The sequence below is a fragment of the Catharus ustulatus genome, chromosome 31 (assembly GCF_009819885.2).
Source record: "Catharus ustulatus isolate bCatUst1 chromosome 31, bCatUst1.pri.v2, whole genome shotgun sequence".
Classification (NCBI taxonomy): domain Eukaryota; kingdom Metazoa; phylum Chordata; class Aves; order Passeriformes; family Turdidae; genus Catharus; species Catharus ustulatus.
In genome coordinates, this window is record NC_046251.1 from 3,110,370 (window position 1) to 3,137,823 (window position 27,454).

The 27,454-nt window shown below is 53.8% G+C and overlaps 1 protein-coding gene across 2 annotated transcripts; it reads left to right on the forward strand.

Moving 5' to 3' along the window:
• Positions 1-27,380, forward strand: SLC4A8 (solute carrier family 4 member 8). Of its 2 annotated transcripts, XM_033083165.1 has the most exons (25): positions 1-155; positions 4,767-4,848; positions 5,932-6,066; positions 7,415-7,550; positions 8,408-8,568; positions 10,525-10,710; positions 11,840-11,928; positions 12,037-12,194; positions 12,504-12,591; positions 13,367-13,513; positions 13,659-13,750; positions 14,546-14,720; positions 14,973-15,106; positions 16,790-17,035; positions 17,118-17,223; positions 18,000-18,161; positions 18,752-18,865; positions 19,313-19,474; positions 20,022-20,273; positions 23,561-23,629; positions 24,484-24,657; positions 24,773-24,910; positions 25,736-25,833; positions 26,252-26,355; positions 27,055-27,380. In XM_033083165.1, exons 1-24 carry the CDS (start codon positions 111-113, stop codon positions 26,337-26,339), a joined length of 3,237 nt encoding a protein of 1,078 aa, XP_032939056.1. In that variant the 5' UTR covers positions 1-110; the 3' UTR covers positions 26,340-26,355; positions 27,055-27,380. The 2 variants fall into 2 exon arrangements, with proteins under 2 accessions (XP_032939056.1, XP_032939055.1); XM_033083164.1 differs by having other exon boundaries at positions 11,840-12,194.
• Positions 27,381-27,454: the final 74 nt, after the last annotated feature.

The window sequence follows — 27,454 nt, forward strand, 5'->3', positions numbered from 1 at the left end:
GGCCCCGGCGCCGGGCGATGCTGGAGCCGGTGTGAGCGGCACCGGGGCTGCAGCCGGCGGCGGCCCCCCCTGGCCCCACCCCGGGGGGGTGCCCGGGCCCCGGCCCAGCCATGCCCGCCGGCAGCAACGAGCCCGATGGCATCCTCAGCTACCAGGTGGGGGGCGGCGGGGGGGATGCCCGGTGCCCCCGGTGCGGCCGGAGGATGCTCCGTGGCTGCTTCACTGCGGCATTTCCGACCGAGCGGGGGGAAGGGGAGGGAACTGCCAGGGGGTGCCCGAGGGGCGTGAAATGGGGTGAAGGGCATCGGCGAGGGGGGAGGTGTCCGTGAATTGGGGTGCCGGGGTGTGGGAGGGGGAGTCCGGCCTCTGAAACGGGGGGTACAGGGCGGGGGGGGGGGCGAGAGGGGCTCAAGGTGGGCGCAGGAGGGAGGGGAAGGGGGGGAAGGGGGGAAGGGCACCTGCACCGGCTGGGCCCCCCCGGCTCCTCCTCTGCATCTGCTTGTGCCTCCTGCTCCCCCTCCGCCCCCATCGGCCCCTTGGAGAGGGGACAAAGGCCCCTGTCCCCGCAGAGCCCCGCGTCACCCGGTCACTGTCCCCCAGTCATTGTCACCCGTCCCCGTCACCCATCCCTGTCCCCTGGTCATTGTCCCCCATCCTTGTCACCCATCCCTGTCCCCATTCCTGTCACCTATCCCTGTCCCCCATCCCTATCCCCAGTCATTGACACCCATCCCTGTCCCCAGGCATTGTCACCCATCCCTGTTCCCCATCCCTGTCCCCAGGCATTGTCACCCATCCCTGTCCCCATCCCTGTCCCCATCCCTGTCCCCATCCCTGTCCCCCATCCCTGTCCCCATCCCTGTCCCCATCCCTGTCCCCATCCCTGTCCCCATCCCTGTCCCACAGTCCGGGGTCTCCAGGGTTGTGCCCCCAGCCCGTGCCCGGTGGGGGAGGGGGCAGGAGGCAGCCGGGATGTCCCCCGTGTCAGCGTCTCCTTGTCCCTGTCCCCCCCCGGCCCCTCACCCATGGGACTGCCTGGAGCTGCTCTGGGTGACCACGACAGGCAGGGAATTAATTAATGAGAGGCTGGGAATTAATTAATCTGCCTGGAAATTGCTGCACGAAGGGAGTTTCTGTCCCCCCCGTGTCCTGCTGTGACCAGCGCGTCCCTCCCCAGCCGCGTTTTGGGGCTCCAGACACCGTCCCCTCCCCCATTTCCAGCCGGGTCCAGTCCCAACCCCAGTCCCAGCTCAGATCCTGGCCCAGGAGGGGTCCCTGGGGGTGACACAGCCCAAGGGACCCCAGGGATGGCTTTGTCCAGCAGGAGGGGTGAGGGGAGGTCTCTGCTCTGCCACCCCCAGGTACCCCCTGCTGCCCTCAGCAACAGTGGGTCAGTTATTAATTAATCAATTATTAATTACCCCTCGAGTGACATCAATCCTCCCAGCGCTGCTGGTGGCCGCTCCTGGGTGTGCCCTGGGCTCAGGAGGGCTCAAGGCTGGTCCTGAGCCTCTGCTTGGGGCTCTTCCTCATCTTCAGTCGCCCCAAAACGTCCCCAGAGCAGGAGTTTCTCTTTCCTAACCTGAGGAGTTGCAGGGAGTCAGGGAAACTGAGGCAGAACCCCCCAAAATCCCAACAAAACAGAAATTTGGAGAGGGGGACAGGGCACACCGAGCTCGTGGCACTGAGGGTGATTGAAATGGGTTTTCCTGCTCTGCTCCAGCCATTCCCCCTTCCATTCCTAGAAGCAACAATTCCTTCCAGTCTCCCAAAAAACAACTTCCAGGCAGCCAAACTGAGTTTTTTTTCCTTAGAAAACAGCAAATCGAAACAGCTCTGGCTGCTCTGAAGCCCCAGGTGAGCTCTGCCAAGCTCGCCGTGCCCTTTCCAGCCCGGTTTGGATGGTTCGAGGCTCCAGGCTGTGGCAGGGGAGGGCTGATCCCATCCAGGTGTCCTCGTGCTTTGAGGGACACAAGGTGCCACCTTGTCCTGGGGGGATCTGAGCCCCTGATCCATCCGAGTCCCCCAAAACCGGGCAGTGACATCAGGATGGACGGGAATGGGATGTGCTGCCATCCCTCCCTCCTGCTCCATCCCACCCCAAACCCGCTGCTCCACAGACACCGAGTGCTGAAACCCCCGAATTCCCTCAGGGAACAGCTCCCAGTCCATCCCAGTGTCCGACTGGGACACTTCGGGAGCGGTTCCCCATTTCTCGGTGCCACCTCCGTGTGATTTTGGGGACGCTGCTGCCCGGGGAAGGGCGATGGGATGGAGCACCCACAGGTGCCCTCCTGCCCCTCCTAAAGCTGCTGGAGCTTCAATCCTGGCTGATAACGCTGCAGTGGGGCTCCGAGCTTGGATCCCGGCGGGATTTTCTCCGCTCAGCCCTCGGTGTCGCCTTCCCGGCCGGGTCATTTTACAGCCGGGTCACCTTTCCGGACAGGTGACCTTTGAGTCCGGCGGCGCCGGGAGGGAGCTCATTAAAGATAACGAGTCTGGAGGATGGAGATGAGATTAGCTCAGCTCGGGAAGTCAGGCAGAGCTGGAGGAGAGGAAAAGTGGGGCTGATCCGGTGCTGGGGCAGGGCTGGCTCTGGCTGATGAGCATCCCCCAGGGATGGGGCTTGTGCCAAAGCGAGACCTGCCTGGAATTCCCTGACTTTCTGCAGGAAATTTGGATGGAAATCAGCCCTGCCCATGATGTTTCTTTTCCTGACAGTTTGTACCTCACTTGTTCTTTGGGAATTTGGGTTTAAAATCCACGCAAACGCTGATTGTCCTTCCCCTGGCAGGGTGTGGTGTTTTCACCCAAATTCCGCAGAGTTTTCCTTAAAACAGAGCTGGGTTCTTTCCCTCCACTGTGGCCGAGTTTTGGGGAGTGTGGCTGTAAATAACCCCTGGGTTGGCACCACAGATTCTGGTTCCATTCCCTTTTATCTCCGGAGCTGAGGGACACAAGGTGCCACCTTGTCCTGGGGGGATCTGACCCCCTGACCCATCTGAGTCCCCCAAAACTGGGCAGTGACATCAGGATGGACAGGAATGGGATGTCCTGAGTGGGAAGGGACCACAGGGTCACGGCAGTGACAAAGTGACCCTGTCTGGGACACCCCAGGGAGCACGGCCAGGGCTGTGCTGGGGGCTGTGCATCCCCTGCTGGAGGCAAAGCTCCCCCAAACCCTGCTGGAGTTTCCCTGGAGTGCAGGACGGGAGGTTTGGCAGAATGTGTTTGGGGAGGAAGGGGCTGCCTGTGTCCCCCAGGGAGGTTTGAATCTGCCACTCCCAAATCCCTCTGTTTACTCCCTCTGCCACTTCATTAAAATACCCATTTTTAATTGTGATTTATTGAGCCCTTCCAGCCCGTGCCTTTTCCCAGGTTGGAGTTTGGTCCCTTTGGGCAGCTCTGGAGGGCTGGGAAGGGCAGGAGGGTGCTGATATCTGGCACTGGGGTGAGGAGGGAGAAGCCACTGGTGCAGGAAAATCCGGCTGCTGGGCAACCTGGGCAAGCCTGGGAGCAGCAGCGAGGGAGCAGCAGTGAACTCTGGAATTGGGGCTCAGGGACCAGCCACTCATTCAACAGGAATGCTTCTTCCTCCTCCTCCTCACCAGTGACTGGGACCCGAAGGTTTTCCACCCACTGGTTAAAGCAGGAATTTGGGGGATGAAGAGCAGATTCCCTGTTGTTTTCTAGCTGAAACCATAATCCATTTTTTATTCTCCATTTTCCAGTAGCCTCACAGTTGGGGCATCATTATCAACACACCTGATGGAAATTTTCCACACAGATTCCGGCTGTGGTTGCTCTGAGCTGGTTCCCAGGGCATGAGGAATCTGCTGCTCCTGGAATCTCATCCAGCAGCCCTGCAATTCCCCCAGTTCCCTCAGGATTTTGCTCCTTTTCCATCTTCAGTTGTAGGAATCAAAATCTGGGTGTGATTTTTGTTGTTTGAATCATTTTCAGTCACCGCAATGTCATTGATGTGAGGATGAACCTCATCCACTCAACCATCCCAAACCTTCCCTTTGAGCCTTTAAATGAGGAGCAACTGGGGAACTGATAGGAAATGTGGGTGGTTGGGCACTGCAGGGGGTTTGTTTGATGGGATTTGGGTTTCCTCAGATTGTCAGGGGGACAAGGAAGGGGAAGGGGAGCAGTGGTGATGTCTTTCCTTTAGTATTTGAGGCATAAAAGAATCCTGGAACGGTTTGGGTTGGAAAACCATCGGATCATCCTGCCCCCATGGATTCAGAGATACTCCCCACCAGCCCAGGTCACTCAGAAATCTCAATTAAAAGATGGAAAATGAAGTTTTCCATGCAGAACTCTCACTGAGGGGAGCCTGAGCCTTGCTGGGATGAAGAGCCACCTCTGCAGGACCTTGAGGGCTCTTGGGTCATTGGTGGACACGTCCTGTGGCCAAAAGCCACCCAGGGAGTCCTGCAGGAACCACCCTGAGACCACAGGTGGCTCTTCCTCCCCAGACTGGAAATCCCTGTGCATTTTTTTTTTTTAAAGAAAGGAACCACAAACACAAAGCAGGTAGTTGGATATTTTTAGGTCTGAAATGCCCAGATTTGGGTCTGAAGTCCCTCTGCACCTGTAGGAACCCTTCCAGGTTTATTTGGGAATGGGAAAAGAACTTTCCTTGTTTCTTGGGCTGTGCCTGGAGGAGAAGCCAGGCTCCTCATGGAATGATAGATGGACAGGGAGGGTGGAGCAGCTCCACAGACCCATCCCCAAATTTTCCTTCTTCTCCTCGTTAGAGACACGATGAGGAGGCCGTGATTGACCAGGGCAGGACGAGCAACGTGGTGAACATCCACTATGAGAAGGAGGAGCTGGAAGGTGAGATCCTGCTGGGGTCATGCTGGGATCCTGCTGGGATTATGCTGAGATCCTGCTGGGATCCTGCTGGAGTCCTGCTGGGGTCCTGCTGAGATCCTGCTGGGATCCTGCTGGGGTCCTGCTGGGATCCTACTGGGATCCTACTGGGATCCTGCTGGAGTTGTACTGGGATCCTGCTGGGATCCTGCTGGGGTTGTGCTGGGATCCTGCTGGGGTCCTGCTGAGATCCTGCTGGGATCCTACTGGGATCCTGCTGGGACCCTGCTAAGATCCTGCTGGGGTCCTGCTGGGGTCCTGCTGGGGTCCTGCTGGGATCCTACTGGGATCCTGGTGGGATCCTGCTGGGGTTGTACTGGGATCCTACTGGGATCCTGCTGGGATCCTGCTGGGGTCGTGCTGGAGTTGTGCTGGGATCCTGCTGGAGGGGCCACCAGGCCCTGGGAAAAAGTCCCTGCAATGCCCCTTTCCACATCACAAGCAGCAAAACCCGTCGTGGTTCTTGATTAAACAACAAATTATTGATTTTTTTTTAATGCTGTGGCTTTTAAAGCCCTGGTGGAGGCCCCAGTGTGAATTGTGTCCATGGGGTTGGATAATTCCCATCTGCTCTTCCCACAGCAGCTGCTCCTGTTTGGAGAGGGCAGGAGAATCATTTGATGTGGTGCTGATTCCCTGTTTTCCTCCTGGAGTTCATCATCATGGGACTCCTTTGATCTTTCCTTGTCAGCTTCTGCCATAAAAAGATTTCAAAAATCTAATTATTGTATTATCTCCTGCTTAATGAGCGAATCCAAGGGCTGTGGCTGGTGGTGCTGTCCAGCTCAGGCTGGAGTTTGAGAAGGTTTTGGTGCTTTCAGGGCACGTTTAGGTGACCCCAAACCATCCCTTGGTGTGAAGCTTGAGTAAAACAGGCTTGGAAAAAAGGACAAGTCTGGCAAAGTCAGGGATCCCAATTTGCACGAGGGGAAGTGGGTGTGGGATTTTTGGGGTGTGGGGCCTGGTGATCCTTGGGGGTCCCTCGCCATGGCTGTGGGCTCCTCCTGGGCTGGCCACCAATGGTCACCAACACCCCCGTTCTGCCAGGCCACCGGACCCTGTACGTGGGCGTGCGGATGCCGCTGGTGCGCCAGAGCCACCGGCACCACCGCGCCCACAGCCAGAAACACCGGAAACGGGAGCGGGAGAAGGACACGGGAACCGCCGAGCAGGGATTCCACTGTGAGTCTGCTGGGGGGGCACCATGGACACCACTATGGGTTCTGCTGGGGTGGCCACCATGGGACTTCCCTGCCAGCTCCCCAGGGATATTTTGTGTGGCTGTTTTACCAAGAGTACAGTAATTTCACCGTTATAAGCTGCACCATTTTGACTAAAATTTTGGTCCTAACCGGAAGTGCGGCTTATAATCAGGTGCAGCTTATATATGGACAAAGAATGAAAAGTTGCTGTTTTAGTTTGGAGGACAGGTGTCTGCTGAGAAAGGCAGGAGCTTCTCTTTGAAATGGAGAATGTAAACCCCCTCCCTCCAAATTATTATCATTTTGAAATCAAGGGGCTCTCAGGCAAAGATATGGGAATTAGGAATAACAGTTATTTTCTAGGGAAATTAAAATAGAAATACAGCACTACAAAGAACAAACCCCAAACCCTGACACAGTCAGAGTACAGCCTGACACCCGTCAGGCAGGGTGTTGGCAGCAGTCCCATCCCATGGTGGCTGCATCCTCCTGCAGTGACAGATGTGGCTCAGCTGGAGCAGTGCTCCTGTACAAGGTGCAGTTTCCCTCCCAAGGTCCAGTGGTGATGTGGAGAAATCCGGTTTCCCTCTGGAGTCCAGTGGAGAAAGGGGCTCCCTTAGTGTCCCAAACCCTCTGTTTTTATCTTGGTGAGAAATGTTGGGCTCTTCCCCCTGGCTGGAGCAACTCCCAATGGGATGCAGTAATTTTATCAGTCCCACAGTGGGACTCAATGGGCATGAGCAGAAAATGACTGGCTGGAGGAAGGATGGGCTGTGAAAAGATAAAGAACACTGCCCCAGCTGGTTTATAAAACATGGCCATGAACAGGAGATATCCCATGAGATAAAGAACACTGCCCCAGCTGGTTTCAATGGATGCCCATTAGCAGAATATCTCCCACAGAGATCAGGATCACTGCCCCACCCCAACAGATGGTGATGGAACAGATACCTTTGATCACACCCTGTATTGGAACCCAAGACAGTTGCAACACCCAGACATGCGGTTTATAATTGTGAAATTACTGTAGTTAGTTTTTTCCCCCTTTCCCCAAACTTTTCTCTGGCTTTGGAGGTAAAGCCGTAACGGATTTAAGGATCCTGGGGTAAAACTGGAGGTGTGGGGAAGGAAAGCAGCCCATCCTGATGGAGCCTGGGATGGAGGCTCCACCTCCCCAGGGCTCTGTGAGAGCCCAGAGAGGGCTGTGGGAGAGGGGCCAGCCCAGCACTGGTGGCTGGACTGGTCCCAGTGTGGTGCCACCAGAATGGGAGCATGCCAGGATGGATCCAGGCTCAGTAATGGGACAGGGAATCCCCTCCTGTCCCCAGATACCCCCTCCCAGCGGGTCCAGTTCATCCTGGGCACGGAAGAGGACGAGCAGCACGTCCCCCATGACTTGTTCACGGAGCTGGACGAGATCTGTGTGAAGGAGGGGGAAGATGCTGAGTGGAAGGAGACAGCCAGGTAAATCCCTCAGCCAGGTAAACCCCTGGGATTTGGAATGGCAGGAAGCTGTCCTAGGAGGGGGTGAGGCTGGATACTGGGAAAAGGTTCTTCCCCTGCTGGAACAGCTCCCCAGGGAATGGGCACAGCCCCAAGGCTGCCAGAGCTCCAGGAGCGTTTGGACAAAGCTCTCAGGGACAGGGTGGGATTTTGGGGTGTCTGGGCAGGGCCAGGGATTGGACTTGATGATCCTTGTGGGTCCCTTCCCAGGAATTCCATGGTTCTAGAGGTCAGGAAATGTTTGGACATTGGGGTTTGGGGGTTAGCGAGATTTTCGGGGTTGTCCTGGGCCAGAAGTTGGACTTGATGGTCTTTGTGGGTCCCTTCTAACACCAGAGTTTCCATGATCCTGTGAGAGGTCGCTTCCATGATTCCAGAGCTCAGGGTCCATGCTCCCAGTGGTATGTTGGAGTGTCCTGTGCAGGACCAGGGGTTGCACCCTGTGATCCTGGTGGGTCCCTTCCAGCTGAGGATATTCCATCATCCAGCTGTGGTGGCAGAGGAGTCCCTGCTCTCTGGGACAGGAACCTTCCCAGCTGTGGTGGCAGAGGAGTCCCTGCTCTCTGGGACAGGAACTTTCCCAGCTGTGGTGGCAGAGGAGTCCCTGCTCTCTGGGACAGGAACTTTCCCAGCTGTGGTGGCAGAGGAGTCCCTGCTCTCTGGGACAGGAACCTTCCCAGCTGTGGTGGCAGAGGAGTCCCTGCTCTCTGGGACAGGAACTTTCCCAGCTGCAGGAGCCTCCTGCAGCCACCTCACACTTTAATCCGAGCCTTGCAAGGCTGGAGCCGTTTTGTTTCTGGCTGATCCCAACCCTGCAGGTGGCTGAAGTTTGAGGAGGATGTGGAGGATGGGGGCGAGCGCTGGAGCAAACCCTACGTGGCCACGCTGTCCCTGCACAGCCTGTTCGAGCTGCGCAGCTGCATCATCAACGGCACCGTGCTGCTGGACGTGCGCGCCTCCAGTGTCGAGGACATTGCTGGTACCGGGGGGCTGGCCCCCAAAATCCTGCTCCCCAAAATCCCTGTCCCCCCAAAATTCTGCACTCCCAAAATCCTGCTCCCCAAATCCCTGCCCCCCAAAATCCTGCCCCTCAAAATCCTGCTCCGTCTAAAATGCTGCCCCCCCCCAGAATCCTGCCTCCCCTAAATCCCTGTTCCCTCAAAATCCTGCTCCCCAAAATCCTGCTCCCTCTAAAATCCTGCCCTCCCAAAATCCTGCCTCCCCTAAATCCCCGTCCTCCAAAATTCTGCTCCCTGAATCCTTGTCCCCCCCAAATCCTGCTTCCTTTAAAATCCTGCCCCCTAAAATCCTGCCCCCCAAAATCGTGCTCCCTCTAAAATCCTGCCCTCCCAAAATCCTGCCTCTCAAATCCTGCCCCCCAAAATCCCTGCCCTCCTAAAATCCTGCTTCCTCTAAAATGCTCACCCCCAAAATCCTGCTTCCCCAAAATCCTACCCTCCCAAAATTCTACCCCCTAAAATCCTGCACCCCCGAATCCCTGCTCCCCAAAATCCTGCCCCAACCCAAAATCCTGCTTCCCCAAAATCCTGCTCCCCCTAAAATCCTGGCTGCCCAAAAATCCTGCTCCCCAAAATCCCTGCTACCCCCAAAATGCTGCCCCCCAAAAATCTTGCTCTCCAAATCCCCGCCTCCCAAAATCCTGCTCCCCCAAATCCCTGCCCCCTAAATTCCTGCCCCCCTAAAATCCTACTTCCTCTAAAATGCTCACCCTAAAATCCTGCCTCCCCTAAATCCCTGTCCCCAAATCCCTGACCCCTAAAATCCTGCTCCCCCAAATCCTACCCCCCAAAATCCTGCTCCCCAAATCCCTGTCCCCAAATCCCTGTCCCCAAATCCCTGACCCTTAAAATCCTGCTCCTCCAAATCCTACCCCCCAAAATCCTGCTCCCCAAATCCCTGTCCCCAAATCCCTGACCCTTAAAATCCTGCTCCCCCAAATCCTGCACCCCAAAATCCTGCTCCCCAAATCCCTGCCCCCCCAAACCCTGCTCTCCCAAAGTCCTGTCCCCCTAAAATCCTGCTCCCCCTAAAATCCTGCTCTCCCCAAATCCTGCCCCCACCCAAAATTCTGCTCCCCCAAAAATCCTGCTCCCCCCAAAATCCCTGCTTCCCCGAAATCCTGCTCCCTAAAATCCTACCCCCTAAAATCCTGCCCCCCAAAAATCCTGTCCCTCCAAAATCCTGCACCCACAAATCCCTGCCCTCCCAAATCCCTGACCCCTAAAAACCTACTTCCTCTAAAATGCTGCCCCCCAAAATCCTGCTCCCCAAATCCCTGCCGCCCACAAATCCCTGCACTCCCAAGATCCTGGCTCCCAAACATCCTACCCCCACCCAAAATCCTACTCCCCCTAAAATTCTGCTCCCTCTAAAATCCTGCTCCCCAAAAATCCTGCCCCCCAAATCCTGCTCCGGGGATGGGGGTTCCCAGCTGTCCCCATGAGGTTTCTAGGATGAGAGTGGGGCTTGGGTGTGCAGCTCTTGCTGGGAGTGTGGGGTCCATTGGGAAGTGGTGTTTGGGTTAGAGAGAGACTGGACACAGCGCTACAGAAAAAAGGGAATATTCTGCAGGAAAAAGAGAGAATGCTCTGTAGCAAAAAGAGAGAATGTTCAGTAGCAAAAAGAGAGAATGTTCAGTAGCAAAGAGAGAATGTTCATAGCAAAAAGGAGAGTATTCTGCAGTTAAAAGGAGAATATTCTGCAGTAAAAGGGAGAATGTCCTGCACATTTTTGGGTATTTCAGGACTCCTTTGGTTGTCCCTAAGAGCTGACTCTCATTCAATAACGATTCCAAGCCATTTCCTCACACTGCATTGATTTCATTTTCCCTTCACACCTTGGGGCTCAGGGCTTTAGAGGCAGAGAGGCCCTGGCAGGGCAGGCTCGTGCTCTGACCTTGTCCTGTCCCACCCAGACCTGATCCTGGCCCAGCAGGAGCCGTCCCCGGAGTTCGATGAGCGCACGCGGGCCAAGGTGCGGGAGGTGCTGCTGAAGAAGCACCACCACCAGAACGAGAGGAGGAGGAACAACCTGCTGCCCATCGTGCGCTCCTTCGCCGATGTCAGCAAGAAACAGGAGCTGCACCTGCTGGAGAAGCCAGGTGAGGTCTGGGGTGTGGAAACAGGTGAGTTCTGGGGGGTTTGGAGCCAGGTGAGGTTCACAGGATTGGGAGCCAGGTGAGGTTCTGTGGGGTTTGGAGCCAGGTCAGGTTCTGTGGGGTTGGAGCCAGGTGAGGTTCTGTGGGATATTGAGCCAGGTGAGGTTCACAGGGTTGGGATCCAGGTGAAGTTCTGCAGGGTTTGGAGCCAGGTGAGTTCTGTGGGGTATGGAAACAGGTGAGTTCTGGGGGGTATTGAGCAAGGTGAGGCTCTGGGGGTTTGGAAACAGGTGAGGCTCTGTGGAGTTTAGAGGCAGGTGAGGTTTTCTGGGGGGTTGGAGCCAGGTGAGGTTCTGGGGATTTGGAAAGAGTTGAGGTTCTGTGGGGTTGGGATCCAGGTGAGTTCTGGGGGGTTGGAGCCAGGTGAGTTCTGTGGGGTTTGGAGAAAGGTGAGGTTCTGGGGGTTGTGGAATCAGGTGAGGTTCTGTGGGATATTGAGCCAGGTGAGGTTCTGTGGGGTTGGAGCCAGGTGAAGTTCTGCAGGGTTTGGAGCCAGGTGACATCTGGAGGGTTTGGAAACAGGTGAGGTTCTGTGGGGTTGGACTCAGGTGAGGTTCTGAGGGGTTTGGAAACAGGTGAGGTTCTGTGGGGCTGGAGCCAGGTGAGTTCTGGGGGGTATTGAGCCAGGTGAGTTCTGTGGGGTTGGGATCCAGGTGAGTTCTGTGGAATATTGAGCCAGGTGAGGTTCCTGCCAGTTTTTAGCTCCAGGTGAGGGTTTCTGGAGGACATTGTCACTGGGTGAAGCTTTCTGTCAGATTTGGCACCAGCTGAAGGTTTTTATTAAGATTTGGCACCAAGTGAAGGTTTTTATTAGGATTTGGCACCAAGTGAAGCTTTCTCCAGGAATTTGCACTGGGTGAAGTTTTCTCCCAGGGCTTTAGCTCCTGGTCAGGGCCTCTGCCTGGCTTTAGCCTGAGGTGAAGGTGTCTGCAGGGATTTGACTCCAGGTGAGGGTTTCTCCAGGCTTTGGCACCAGATGGGGGTTTCTGGGTGTTAGACTTGTTCTGGCAAATAACAAACACCCCAAGTACTCCTTTCCTCCCTTTCTGAGCCTCTTTCTCTTCCCTCCCAGCCCAAACCCTCACCCCTCACCCTTCTCCCACCACTGCAGAAGCTAAAAACGGGGTGACCCCTGAGACCAGCGCCATGGACCTGAGCAAGGTGAGCCCCCTGCAGCTCTCCCACACCTCCAGGGGGGTGAGAGACACCTGGGGGGCCCTGGGGGTTTTGTTTTTGGGGGATCCCCTGAGAATGGCTGCTCCTGCCCAGGCGGAGCTGCACTTCATGAAGAAGATTCCCAGCGGAGCGGAGGCGTCCAACGTGCTGGTGGGAGAGCTGGATTTCCTCCAGCAGCCCCTTGTGGCCTTTGTCCGCCTGACCCCGGCCGTGCTCCTGTCGGGAATGACAGAAGTTCCCATCCCAACAAGGTCTGAAGGAGAAGCACAAAGTTTTTATTAAAAAAAAAAAAAAAACAACCCCAAACCCACCTGAAATTGCCCCACGTTTCTCCCATGCCACTCCTCACCTTCCTCCCTTCCCTGGCGGATCCTTGAAACCTATGGACCAGTTTTAAAGAAATTGGCCCCAGAATGAGATTTGTGATTGGTTTTGGTGAACAATTCACCCATGGAGGGGGCAGGGAACCAGCGTGGTCCCCCCTGAGGTCCCAGGGAGCTCCCTGGGTGCTCTGGGAGTGAAGCCCCATCCCCTCCCTCAGCCTGGTTTTCCTTGCCCAGGTTCCTGTTTGTTCTTCTGGGGCCAGGAGGAAAAGCTCACCAGTACCACGAGATCGGCAGGTCCATGGCCACCACCATGACGGATGAGGTGTGAGGGATGAGGGGGATCTCGGGGTCACTTTTGGGGTTCTGCACCATCCCCTGTCCCTGAGCCGTGAGGATTTGCTGTCCCAGCCCTTCATTCACAGCCCAAACCAGGCAGATTCACATCACCCCAAATCCTGGTGGCTGGAGTCGCCCCAGGTGCATCCTGCACCCCATTCTTCCCTGGGGGTCCCCAGGACATTGTCCCAGTGCTCCCCAGAACTTCTCCCCTTGAAGCCAACACCTTCAGCGGGGGAAGGGCTGAAATCCCACCTGGGATTCATCCTGCACCTCACCCAGGGCTGGCCCATCCCAGGGTGGCACTGCCGAGTCCTGGGCAGAGCTTCTGCTCCTCAAAGCCACCAGGGCCTCCTGGGGGAGGTGACAACAAAAACCACAGTGCCCAGCCCCTTCCTGCTGGGAGAACATTTCCAGCAGGAGATTTGGGGAACAGGACCCTGCTGTAGCCAAGGGGAGCTGCCCTGGAGAGGACACGTGGGGTGGGTTTGCTCTCACCTGGAGCAGGCTGTGCTCTCAACTGGGGCAGCTGTGCTCTCACCTGAGGTGAGTTTGCTCTCACCTGGGGCAGGTTTTGCTCTCACCTGGATCAGATTTTGCTCTCACCTGGGGCAGGGCAGGCTGTGTTCTCACCTGGGGTGAGTTTGCTCTCACCTGGGGCAGGCCGTGCTCTCACCTGGGGTGAGTTTGCTCTCACCTGAGGTGGGTTTGCTCTTTCCTGGAGCAAGTTTTGCTCTCACCTGGGAGTCTCCTCTGGGCAGGTTTTCCATGATGTTGCCTACAAAGCCAAGGACCGTGCTGACCTCGTGGCTGGCATCGATGAGTTCCTGGATCAGGTCACGGTGCTGCCGCCAGGAGAGTGGGACCCCTCCATCCGCATCGAGCCCCCCAAAAACGTCCCCTCCCAGGTGGGTGCTGCAGCAACAACCCAGGTTCTGGTAAACTTGGAATTCCTATCTTGGCACAGCCACACCCAGGCCAGCAGCAGAACAAGCTGGTGGTTGATAATACACCTGAAAAATTCCTGCTTTGAGCCGAACTCCGTGTTCACAGGAAAAGAGGAAGATGCCGGGAGCCCTGGATGAGAGCTCCTCCCACAGCAAACCGGAGAAACACAGCGGCCCTGAACTGGAGCGGACTGGGAGGTGGGAGCTCTCCTGGTTTGGGGCCTTCCTCTGTTTTGCCCCCAAAATCTGAGCAGGCACCTCCCCTTGCAGCAGCTTTTGGGGTCACCTGGCTCAGTGAAAGGGCTCCATGTGGCACCTTGGTCCCCTGGGCAGGGAGGGCACCTGGGCAGGGGGGAGATGTGGGCAGGGGGGAGACCTGGGAAGGTGGAGATCTGTCAGGGGATCACCTGGGCAGGGGGAGGTCTGGGAAGGTGGGAGATTTGGGCTGGGGGAGATCTGGACAGGGAGGGCACCTGGGAAGGTGGGAGATGTGGGCAGGGGGATCACCGAGGCAAGGGGGGAGATCTGGACAGGGTGGAGGTCTGGGAAGGTGGGAGATATGAGCTGGAGGAGGTCTGGACAGGGGGGACACCTGGGCAGGTGGAAAATCTGGGTAGTGAGGAGGTCTAGGAAGGTGGGAGATGTGGGAAGGTGGGATATCTGGGCAGGGGGGACATCTGGATAGTGAGGAGATCTGGACTGGGGGAGATCTGGGCAGGGGGAGATCTGGGCTGGGGGGGATCTGGGCTGGGGGAGATCTGGGCATTGGGAGATCTGGGCAGTGAGGAAATCTGGGCTGGGGGAGATCTGGGCAGGGGGGGATCTGGGCATTGGGAGATCTGGGCAGGGGGACCCAACCCCAGCAGCAGCACACTGCGGTTTCCTGGCTTTGGGGCGGGGGCAGGTCTGGAAACACCTCCAGGTGTTTCTCCATGTGCTGCACAAAGGAAACCCAGGGAGCTCTCCAGAACAGCCTGGCCTCCCTCCCTGCAGGCTCTTTGGAGGGCTGGTGCTGGATGTGAAGCGCAAGGCCCCGTGGTTCTGGAGCGATTTTCGGGACGGTCTGAGCCTGCAGTGCCTGGCGTCCTTCCTGTTCCTCTACTGTGCCTGCATGTCCCCGGTCATCACCTTCGGGGGCCTGCTGGGGGAGGCCACCCACGGCCACATTGTGAGCTCCTCTCTCTGTGGGGAGCAGGGGAGGGGGAACGCCCCAGACTGACCCCCCAGCCTGGTGGAAATTGTCCCTGCCCAAAGCAGTCCCTTCCAACCCAACCCAACCCAACCCGCTGGTCCCTTCCAACCCAACCCACGCCGTCATCTTTGAGATCTCTTGGCTGCTGAGAGCTTCCTTTGGGTTTTTTTGGAGGGGTTTTTATCCCCCATGATTTATTTTCTCCCTGCTCCTTCTCTTTTCTGTCAGAGTGCCATGGAGTCACTGCTGGGAGCATCCATGACGGGCGTGGTTTATTCTCTCTTTGCTGGCCAGCCCCTCACCATCCTCGGCAGCACGGGGCCCGTCCTGGTCTTCGAGAAGATTCTCTACAAATTCTGCAAGTGAGATGTTTGTCTTCTGGTTTTGTTTTTTTTTTTGGGGGTTTTTTTTGGTTGTTTTTTTTTTTTTTTTTTTGGGAAAAGATTTTTTCTTTTTTTGGGGAGGGAGAAGATGTTTTTCTTCTCATTTTGTCAGTGGGAGTTGTTAGATTTGTTTGCTGCTGCTGTCCCGCAGGAAGGGTGAGAGCTCTTGGGCTTGGGGGTTTTTGGCTTGGGGTCATTTTGGGATTTTAAAATAAAGCAGTAAGAGAAGGAGGAACCAGAGGCTCTGGATGGATACCCAAGGAAGGTGAGATGATTCACTCTGGTTTGGGAATGAGCGAGGGTTTGTTTCCCACTCAGTATAAAATGTTTAAACCTGTTTTTTGCTGGAAGAGGAAATAGATTTTGCCCAAATATCCATGTAGTTTTGGTTGGAATATTTTGAGTTTTGGTGATTTTATTGAACAAGTAGGAGCTTCTCTTGGGAAATAACTCTTTCTGTGACTGTTCTTTCCTCTTGGTGTGAGAGTAACCCCCCTCACCTGAGAGGAATTAAACTTCTCATTCAGCCCCAAGCTGACTGTGGGTGACTGGGGCAAACCCAGCTGGTTTTGGTGTCAGGGCTCTGGATGAACTTTCCACAACCTCCATCAGCCTTCAAGGCATTAAGACACATTAATTAATACTAATTAAACACTTGGCTTCTCCACCCACACCCTGCAACCTCAAGGACTTGAAACCTCAATTACCACCTGCAACCTCCCCATGCTCCCCCATGTCCTGGTTTGGAGGACAGGTGTCTGCTAAGAAAGGCAGGAGCCTCTCTTTGAAATAGAGAATGTAAACCCCCTCCCTCCAAATTATTGTAAATTTGAAATCAAGGGGCTCTCTGGCAAAGATATGGGAATTAGGAATAACAGTTATTGACTAGGGAAATTAAAATAGAAATACAGAACTACAAAGAACAAACTCCAAACCCTGACAAAGTCAGAGTACAACCTGACACCCCATCAGTCAGGGTGTTGGTAGCAGTCTGATTAAATAGTGGCTGCATCCTCCTGCAGTGACAGATATGGTTCAGTTGAAGCAGTGCTCCTCTAGAGGGACCCAGTTTCCCTCTGAATATCCAGTGATAATTTGGAGAAGTCCGGTTTTCCTCCGAAGTCCAGTGGAAAAAGGGTTCCCTGGTGTCAAAAAATCTCAGTTTTTATCTTGGTAAGAAAAGCTTGGCCCTTCCCCCTGGCTGGAGCAACTCCCAATGGGATGCAGTAATTTTATCAGTCCCACAGTGGGACTCAATGGCCATGAGCAGAAAATGACTCGCTGGAGGAAGGATGGGTTGTGAAAAGATAAAGAACAATGCCCCAGTTGGTTTATAAACCATGGCCATGAACAGGAGATATCCCATGAGATAAAGAACACTGCCCCAGCTGGTTTATAAACCATGGCCATGAACAGGAGATATCCCATGAGATAAAGAACACTGCCCCACCTGGTTTCAATGGATGACCCATTAGCAGAATATCTCCCACGGAGATCAGGATCACTGCCCCACCTGATCTGAACAGATGATGACAGAACAGATACCTTTTATCACACCCTGCATTGTAACCCAAGAAACCCCATTGTTCCTAATGTTCTCTGGAGAAAGGCTTGACTCCGAGGCCTGTGCTGGAGCCCCCAGGAGTTTCTGTGCTTTTCCAGGGAATACACACTCTCCTACCTGTCCCTGCGCACGTGCATCGGGCTCTGGACCGCGTTCTTCTGCGTGGTGCTGGTGGCCACGGACGCCAGCTGCCTGGTGTGCTACATCACCCGCTTCACCGAGGAGGCCTTCGCCTCCCTCATCTGCATCATCTTCATCTACGAGGCCCTGGAGAAGCTGAGCCACCTGCGGGAGACCTTCCCCGTGCACATGCACAGCAACCTCGACCTCCTCACCATCTATTAGTGGGTGTTTCCTCCTCCCCCTCGGGGTGTCCGGGCTGTCCTGGCGCGGTTCCTCAGCCCTGTCCTGGTTTCCCTCCTCCAGCTGTAAGTGTGAGCCCCCAGCTCATCCCAGCAACGAAACCCTGCGCTTCTGGAGAAGCAACGGGATCAACGTGTCGGGAATCACCTGGGGAAACCTCACAGTCACTGTAAGTGCCCTCAGGGAGGCCAGGAGAGACCAGGGGCGTTCATAGCCACCATCTTTGGGTGACTTTGGGCTTCAAAGCTCTGAGAAGTCCCTGCTTGAATCTCATGAGTACCTTTAACCTGTTTGGTCCTGGGAAGGAGAGTCCACCTTGCCCAGCCCATCTGGTCCAGCTCACTTTGTCCCCAACCTTGGGGATAAGAACTGTCCCCCTCAGCCGGGTGGTGGGACCTGGTCAAGGTTAAGGGAGGGTTTTGATTCTTGGAGCATTTGGAGGACTGAAGTTCCTGCCTGAAGGCAGTGATTGGCTCCTTTAATTGTTTCCTAATGACTCCAGGCCCTGCTGTCTGTAGGGTCTCACATGAATTTGTGCATCTGAGCAGCCCCAGAGGGATTGTCCCTGGGAGCAGAGCCCAGGTGTGGGACAGGAGCTCTTTGGGACATTTCCAGCCCCTTTTGGCCTTGTCCTGAGAGCTCTGTCTGCAAAGGGATGATTTGTCTCTTTTTCCCGTGGTTGTCCCAGCCCTCCTTCCCTGTCCCCTCTTTATCCACAAATTTCCAGCTTTTCCTTCCCCTCTGGTGCTCTCCTCAGCCGTGGTGGAGATGAGGATGTGCTGCGGGTCCGTGGTGTCCCACCACACCCCAGCTCTGCTCCCCTCTGTGCGATTCCAGCTCTGCCACTTGTTCAGGCACTGCTGACCATTGCACCAAGACCCTCAACACCCCCTCCCCACCCGCTACCCCAATTTTCCTCCGTGTCCCCATGCTCTGTTTCTCCAGGAATGTCGCTCCTTGCACGGGGAGTTCCAAGGACCTGCCTGTGGACACAACGGCCCCTACGCGCCCAACGTCCTCTTCTGGTGCTGCATCCTCTTCTTCTCCACCTTTGTCCTGTCCAGTTTGTTGAAGAAATTTAAAACCAGCCGTTACTTCCCAACCAGAGTAGGTAGAAGGTGGTGGCCTGTGACAGACTCCATGCTCCTTTCCCAAAATGCCATTCCTGGAGCACTGCAGGATTTGCCACCGCTCAGGCTGGGAAATGCTGACCTGGGATATCCCTGCCTCGCTTCCATGAGTGCAGAGAGGTTGTAGCATTCCCCACCTGCCTCCTGACCTGTTCCAGAGCGATGTTTTCAGGCTCAGGCAGGGGGAAATCAGCTCTTCCAAAGTTATTTATTTCTTTTCCGCTTCTGAGCATCGTTTTCTGGAGTGGCATTCAAATGAGGAGTTGCCATGGAAAAACAGGAACGAATGATGCCTCAGTGCCTTATTCCCATTTTACCCTGAAGTGAAAATTTTCTAATTTTTAGTATTTTTATTAATGTCTGAATGAAAATTTGGATTTCCCCACTAATTAAACTCTTTCTACTGTCCCACACCAGATCCCCAGATCTCGACCACAGCAGCAATATCCACCCAAGGGAGCATGTCCTTGGAGTGGTGGGATTTTAGGGATTGACCAGTCCATTGTGGGTGTCCCCCGGCTTCCCATCTTGTGTTTGGCCCCTCTCAGCCCCAGTTTCTCGCCCCAGGTCCGATCCACAGTGAGTGACTTCGCTGTGTTCCTCACCATTGTCATCATGGTGCTCATCGACCTCGCCATCGGGATCCCGTCCCCCAAGCTCCATGTCCCCCACATGTTCAAGGTAACGTGGTTGGGGATTGGTGGAGAAGGATTTTGGCACCTCAAGTGCCACCAGGGGATGTCCAGGCAGGGCTGGGCTGGGCTGGAGGAGGGGCTGGTGCTGGAGCCATCTCCTCTTTGACATCCAAGAAATCCCTGGAAATCAGGAGACAGCCCCAAAACCAGACACTGAACAGGAGAACCATCTCCAGTGGAACAGGGCTGGGCTGGAGGAGATCCTGTGAGCATCTCCTCTGCCACACCCAAGTGCATCAATTCCTTCCTGTCTTTTGGAAAGACAGCCCCAAAACCAGGGGTGAGGGGACTCTGGGACAGAGGACACTGGCACAGCCAAGTCCCCCAGGAGAGGGTGACGCGAAATGCTGGGAAATGCTTTGACACAGGGATGGAGGGGGATGGAGGCCAGGGAAGGGTTTGGGTTGGGAGCTGATCCCACCCTGTGTCACAGCCCACCAGGGATGACCGTGGCTGGCTCATCAACCCCATTGGGCCCAACCCGTGGTGGACGGTGCTGGCCGCGCTCATCCCGGCCCTGCTCTGCACCATCCTCATCTTCATGGACCAGCAAATCACGGCCGTCATCGTCAACAGGAAGGAGCACAGGCTCAAGGTGAGGGGCTGGGGGATCACCCCATCATCCCCAGCTCAGGCTGTGGGGCTGGGACAAGCTCCTGTCCCAAAGGCTTTGGGAAGGTCTGGGATAACACCAGGCTGTGTGGCAGAAGCTCTCCAGCACACAGGGAGGGGATGACAACTTTTGGGAGCAGCAAATGAACTTTGGAGTGATGTGGAAGGGTGGGGTTTTTGTCAAATGTCAGAGGCAGCTGGGGTCGGGATCTCAGTGAGCTCCAGGGATCACTCAGAACCACGTCCGACCTGCAAGTACTGGGAATTCCTTTATGAATGAAAAAATAATCAACTTTAAAATGATTTCTGAGAAGCAGAGATGGTGCAAACCCTCCAGACCCACTTTGTCTAATGCTGCCGGATTTTCATGCAAGTCGTGAAAATCCACATTTGATTCTAGTTCTTATTTCAAACCTTATTTAAATTTTCCAGGAGTTGTGCTTGAGCAGGGTTTGAGTCCTGTCCGTGGTGGTGTGCTGAGGGATGCTGAGATCCCTGAGGGATGCTCCTGTTCCGTTTTTTCTCCCCAGAAAGGCTGTGGCTACCACCTGGACCTGTTCATGGTGGCGGTGATGCTCGGGGTGTGCTCGGTGATGGGGCTGCCCTGGTTCGTGGCCGCCACCGTGCTGTCCATCACGCACGTGAACAGCCTCAAGGTGGAGTCCGACTGCTCCGCGCCCGGCGAGCAGCCCAAGTTCCTGGGGATCCGGGAGCAGAGGGTCACCGGCCTGATGATCTTCGTGCTCATGGGCTGCTCTGTCTTCTTCACCTCTGTGCTTAAGGTGAGAGAGGGATGGAAAGCACCTGGTGACCCATGGGAGGCAAAATTAGGGCGTGTCTGCCCCAGGAGGTGATGCCTGAGCCAGGATGGGAGCCAGCCTCGGCAACTTGCCAGCCTTTCAGACCCAAACTATTCAAATCTCTTAATATCCCTCAATCCCCAGGTGTCCTCCAGACCCTGTGTATGACAGAGATCCTGGCTGCATCCCTCCAAAGCTGGTCTCTCCCTGCCCTTCCCAGCTGAATTGGAGAGAAATAGAGCAAAGCTTCACGGCTTGAGCTAAGGACAGAGACAGATCCCTCACCAGTCATGATCACAGGAAAACAGGCTGGAATTAGGGATATTAATTAAATTTATTACTGCAAAATCACAGCAGGATCATGAGAAGTAAAACCAGACCTTAAAAAACAAACTAACTTCCTTCCTTCCTTCCTTCCTTCCTTCCTTCCTTCCTTCCTTCCTTCCTTCCTTCCTTCCTTCCTTCCTTCCTTCCTTCCTTCCTTCCTTCCTTCCTTCCTTCCTTCCTTCCTTCCTTCCTTCCTTCCTTCCTTCCTTCCTTCCTTCCTTCCTTCCTTCCTTCCTTCCTTCCTTCCTTCCAAAATTCCTTCCTTCCAAAATTCCTTCCTTCCAAAATTCCTTCCTTCCAAAATTCCTTCCTTCCAAAATTCCTTCCTTCCAAAATTCCTTCCAAAATTCCTTCCTTCCTTCCTTCCAAAATTCCTTCCTTCCTTCCAAAATTCCTTCCTTCCAAAATTCCTTCCTTCCAAAATTCCTTCCTTCCAAAATTCCTTCCAAAATTCCTTCCTTCCAAAATTCCTTCCTTCCAAAATTCCTTCCTTCCAAAATTCCTTCCAAAATTCCTTCCAAAATTCCTTCCAAAATTCCTTCCTTCCTTCCAAAATTCCTTCCAAAATTCCTTCCAAAATTCCTTCCAAAATTCCTTCCTTCCTTCCAAAATTCCTTCCTTCCTTCCTTCCTTCCTTCCTTCCTTCCTTCCTTCCTTCCTTCCTTCCTTCCTTCCAAAATTCCTTCCAAAATTCCTTCCAAAATTCCTTCCAAAATTCCTTCCAAAATTCCTTCCTTCCAAAATTCCTTCCTTCCAAAATTCCTTCCTTCCTTCCAAAATTCCTTCCTTCCTTCCAAAATTCCTTCCTTCCTTCCTTCCTTCCTTCCTTCCTTCCTTCCTTCCTTTCTTCCTTTCTTCCTTCCTTCCTTCCTTCCTTCCTTCCTTCCAAAATTCCTTCCTTCCTTCCTTCCAAAATTCCTTCCAAAATTCCTTCCAAAATTCCTTCCAAAATTCCTTCCAAAATTCCTTCCTTCCTTCCAAAATTCCTTCCTTCCTTCTTTCCAAAATTCCTTCCAAAATTCCTTCCTTCCAAAATTCCTTCCTTCCAAAATTCCTTCCTTCCTTCCAAAATTCCTTCCTTCCAAAATTCCTTCCTTCCAAAATTCCTTCCTTCCAAAATTCCTTCCTTCCAAAATTCCTTCCTTCCAAAATTCCTTCCAAAATTCCTTCCAAAATTCCTTCCAAAATTCCTTCCTTCCAAATTCCTTCCAAAATTCCTTCCAAAATTCCTTCCTTCCTTCCAAAATTCCTTCCTTCCTTCCTTCCTTCCTTCCTTCCTTCCTTCCTTCCTTCCTTCCTTCCTTCCTTCCTTCCTTCCTTCCTTCCTTCCTTCCAAAATTCCTTCCTTCCAAAATTCCTTCCAAAATTCCTTCCAAAATTCCTTCCAAAATTCCTTCCAAAATTCCTTCCTTCCTTCCAAAATTCCTTCCTTCCTTCTTTCCAAAATTCCTTCCAAAATTCCTTCCAAAATTCCTTCCAAAATTCCTTCCAAAATTCCTTCCTTCCTTCCTTCCAAAATTCCTTCCTTCCTTCCAAAATTCCTTCCTTCCTTCTTTCCAAAATTCCTTCCAAAATTCCTTACAAAATTCCTTCCAAAATTCCTTCCAAAATTCCTTCCTTCCTTCCTTCCAAAATTCCTTCCAAAATTCCTTCCTTCTTTCCTTCCAAAATTCCTTCCTTCCTTCTTTCCAAAATTCCTTCCAAAATTCCTTCCAAAATTCCTTCCAAAATTCCTTCCAAAATTCCTTCCTTCCTTCCAAAATTCCTTCCAAAATTCCTTCCTTCCAAAATTCCTTCCAAAATTCCTTCCTTCCTTCCTTCAGAAATTCCTTCCTCTCTCTCCACCACCTGCTCCAGCGTGGGTCCCTCCTCCAGGGATCAGTCCTTGCTCCTTGGGCAGCAGCAGCTCCATCCTAGAGCTGGCTCTGCCAGACATGGAAGAAACTTCCAGCGGCTCATGGAGCCATCCCTGCTCCCCTAACATGACCACGCAAACCCAGCACACTCACCCCTGGTTTGGGTTAGAATTCAGCATTTTCAGACAAGCAGGACTTTATTGGCTGCAATTCACTGCCCTAAGAGCCATTTCCAGGAGCTGAACCCTCAGAGTTCCCCCCACAGGCTTCTCTGCCTGTTCTTCCCACCAAACATTCCCAACTCCAGGTTCAAATCAGACCCATTCCCATCTCCAGGTTCAATCAGACCCATTCCCATCTCCAGACTCAAATCAGACCCACTCCCAACTCCAGGCCCAAATGGGATCCATTCCCAACTCCAGGCTCAAAGGGGATCCATTCCCAACTCCAGGCTCAATTCAGACCCATTCCCAACTTCAGACTCAAATCAGGCCCATTCCCATCTCCAGGCTCAAAGGGGATCCATTCCCAACTCCAGGTTCAAATGGGATCCATTCCCATCTCCAGGCTGAAATCAGGCCATTCCCAGCTCCAGGTTCAAATGGGATCCATTCCCAACTCCAGGCTCAAATGGGATCCATTCCCAACTCCAGGCTCAAATCAGACCCATTCCCAACTCCAGGCTCAAATCAGACCCATTCCCAACTTCAGACTCAAATCAGACCCATTCCCAACTCCAGGATCAAATCAGGCCATTCCCATCTCCAGGCTCAAAGGAGATGTCACTTCCAGGCATTCCCACAAGAGTTAGTAGAGATAATTTTTCCCCGCCAGGAGGTGTCGGATGAAATGTGGCCCAAATGGATGAAATCCCCTCTTTGTCTCCAGTCTCTCTGGAAAGGAGGATTATTCTGATGAAATGTTACTCAAAAGCTCAGCCTGACACAGAGAACAAAATCTGTGCTGGATAAAATCCAACATGGAAAAGTGGGAATCTTCAGGCAGTATCTGAGAAACGAGTGGTGAGAGAGAGTGGCAATACTGCAAATGAAATTTAAAGCCATTAATTATTGCATTTTTCCCCAGTTTATCCCGATGCCAGTGCTTTACGGGGTCTTTCTGTACATGGGGGTCTCGTCACTCCGAGGAATCCAGGTACGGCTGCTCTGGGGAATTTCCTGTCCCTGAAGGCCTTGGGATGGGAAAAATGTCTCTGAGAGCAGGAAATTCAAATGTTTGGTGTCAGGGACTGATGGGTGGAGGCTCAGAAAGATTTTAGGGCTGGGAGAGCCAGTTCAGCACTGGGTGAGCCCAGTTCAGCTCTGGGAGAGCCCAGTTCAGCTCTGGCAGAGCCCAGTTCAGTAATGGCAGGGCCCAGTTCAGCACTGGGTGATCCCAGCTCAGCTCTGGCAGGGCCCAGTTCAGCACTGGGTGAGCCCAGTTCAGCTCTGGCAGGGCCCAGTTCAGCTCTGGCAGGGCCCAGTTCAGCACTGAGTGAGCCCAGTTCAGCTCTGGCAGGGCCCAGTTCAGCTCTGGCAAGGCCCAGTTCAGCACTGGGAGAGCCCAGTTCAGCTCTGGCAGGGCCCAGTTCAGCTCTGGCAAGGCCCAGTTCAGCACTGGGAGAGCCCAGTTCAGCACTGGCAGAGCCCAGTTCAGCACTGGCAGGGCCCAGTTGCGCACTGGGAGATCCCAGTTCAGTACTCTCTGTTTCAGGCTTTAGGACAGGTCGGTGTTTGGTGATGGGAAATTGGGGGATTTGGTGTGAAGGGGAGAAAATTCCACTGGTGGGAATCCTTGCTGGGGATTTCCTGGACCAAGAGATGCTGACAAGAGAAAAACCTGGGATAATTTGGAATTTGGTGGGCAAAGCCAGGCGGTTTTTGGATGGAACGAAGGGAAAACAGGTGCTGCTCCCAGAAAGAACAGAACAGGATCCTGGATTTCTCCTTGCTCCTAAAAACTCCACATCTCAGCAGCTCCAGGAACTTTGAGCTCCCTTTCCCCTGCAGTTCTTCGACCGCCTGAAGCTGTTCTGGATGCCGGCCAAGCACCAGCCGGATTTCATCTACCTGCGCCACGTGCCCCTGCGCAAGGTGCACCTCTTCACCCTCATCCAGCTGCTCTGCCTCGTGCTGCTCTGGGCCATCAAAGCTTCCCGTGCTGCCATCATCTTCCCCATGATGGTGAGAGATGATATTCCTGGTGTTCCCAGGGCTCCAGGTGCTCCCAGAGCTCGCAGACCTGCGGGGATGGAAGCACTGGCTCCGGCCTCACCCATCTTCCCTTTTCTTCCTGGAGGTTTTGGCTCTCGTTTTTGTCCGGAAAGTGATGGATTTCTGCTTCTCCAAGCGGGAGCTCAGCTTCCTGGATGACCTCATGCCAGAAAGCAAGAAGAAGAAGTTGGATGATGCCAAAAATGAAGCCAAAGAAGAGGAGGTAATGCCAGGAGCTGGAAATCTCTGGGCTGTGAGATTCTGTACTGGTTTGAAAGGAAAACAAGTGAGAGGCTCCAAGTCAGAAATACAATTTAATAGGAAAAAATAAAATACATGCAATAGTAGAAAAGAAAATCACTGCCACTACAAGCTGACACCCTGCTAGTTGCGGTGGTGGTAGCAGTCCAGATGAAGTGATCTTGTTGAAGCAGTGATCCTGTAGAAAGGTCTGGTAGCTCTTGTCCTCTGCAAAACAGTGGGTAAGGGCTGCCTTGGTGTTCCAAATCTCAGGTTTTATCTAGGTGGAAAATGTTTGGCTCCTCCCCTGGGTGGAGCATCTCCCACTGGGATGATGGAATTTTATCAGCCATGCAGTGGGACTCAATGGCCATGAACAGGAGAGATCTCCTGGAGGGAGGATGGGCTGTGGGAAAGATAAAGAACACTGCCCCAGCTGGTTTTAACAGCTGGCCCCTTAACAGAGGATATCTCCACAGAGATAATCACTGCCCCAGTTGCTTTTAACACATTGGCCCATTAACAGGAGATATCCCCCCGGAGATAAAGAACATCGTCCCACCTGGTTTTAACACCTGGCCCTTTAGCAGAAGATATCCCCACAGAGATAAGGATCACTGCCCAAAAAAATAATTCTATTTCTATGACGGTTTGTTCCCAGCAGTGTCACTAACCCACAGGGGAAGGTCTTTACCTGCTGCTGAAGGTGCCAGAGGTCAGAGGAGAGGGCAGCATGCCAGGTTTTTACTGGAATTTCATTGATCCCCTCTTGGATCAAGGAGAGAGAACTTGATTTGTCTCTTTTCAGGAGTCCCAGAAAATGATGGAAGCGGCTGCCGCGAATTCTGTTCAGCTGAAGCTGGGCAAGACCAGCAGGGTGAACACCCCAAAGCCTAGCAGTGACAGGTAAAGCCTCCCCAGGTCGGGACCCCTGGCAGGAGCAGTGGGAAGTGTCTGGCTCAGGCTTCTCCACTTGCAGATTTATCCCCAGTCATCTTAGTGGGAAAATCCCAATTTATCAGAAATTTAGGAGGTGATGGCACAGCTCTGACCCCACACAGTGGCTGCATAATTCTTGTTTTATTCCAAAACTGCATCACCAGTGGTTTGTGAGATCTGGAGACCCTCCTGCTCGCACCTGAGAGGTCTCAGGGGGAAACACCAGCTGTGGGTCTGCAGCTCTGGGGCTTGATTCCCAAAATTCCTCATCCAGCCAAACCATCCTCACCCGCTGAGCTCCTGTTTTCCAAGCACTGCTGTTCTCTGGTTCCAATGCTCCTGGTGGGATCAGAACATGGAACGCCGTGTGGAATGTTCCTTGCAGGGCTGATCCTTCCGAGATCAACATTTCGGACGAGATGTCCAAGACCACGGTGTGGAAGGCTCTGACCATGAACACAGAAACGCTCTGAATGCGGGAGGAGAGAGGTAAAGGCTCAGCTGTGGTGGGACCCTGTGGGGACAGCACATCCCCAGGGCCCCCCTGTGCTTTGGCTGAGCAAAGGGCACGCTCCTGGGAAGAGGCAGCAGGACTGGGAACAGCAGCTCCTCCCTCCAGGAAACGTGGGGGCTGCTCCTGGAATCCTGGGATCAGACTGGGACCCCACATCCAGAGAGGCATTGAGGGGCTGGGGCGTCTCCAGAGCAGGAATGGAGCAGGGAAAGGGTTGGAGCACCAGGAAAGGGTCTGGAGAACTCCTGAGAGACCTGGGGGGCTCAGTCTGAAGAAAAGGAGGCTCAGGGGGAACTTCTGGCCCTGCACAACTCCCTGATAGGAGGGGACAGCCGGGAGGGTTTGGGATCTGCTCCAGGGAAAAGGGACAGAATGAGAGGGAACGGCCTCAGGTTGACCAGGGAAGGGTCCAGGTTGGATACTGGGGAAATTCCTTCATGGAAAGGTTGTCCAAGCCCTGGCACAGCTGCCCAGGAGGGGGATGGAGTCATCATGGAAAAGTTAAAAAAACTTGGATGTGGCACTTGGGGACATGGCCAGTGGTGAATGTGGTGGTCAATAGTTGGATTTGATGACCTTAAATGCCTTTTCCAATCTGAACAATTCCCCAGATCTCTCATTCTGGGTTTCCACTGCTGATACTCTCCCTGTTTTCCACCTGTTCCCCCATCCAGGTGCTCCGTCGGGAGCAGGGTGTGACTCAGGGATGTGCCAAGGCAGACACGGAGGAGCGAGCGGCTCGTTTCCCACCGAGGGCTCCCACAAAGCCATGCAGAGTTTCCCGTTCCCGGGTGCTGCACCCCGGGGTGTCCGTGTTGTCCAGCCTCGTGTGTCCGTGTGTGTGTGTGTGTGTGTTGTGGAGGCTCCGCTACCGCTTCCCATCAGTTCTATTTTTTTAATCTCAAATTCCTCCTCTCCTTCCTCTTTTTTTCCTTTTTTTGTCTTCTTTTTTTTTCTTTTTTTTTTTCCCCCAAATATAAACTCTGAATGTACAAAACCATTCCCTGCTCGATCTGGCGCCTTCTCCTTCCTCACAGCCGGGGTTTTGGTGTGGTTTGGGATCCTCCTTTGGAT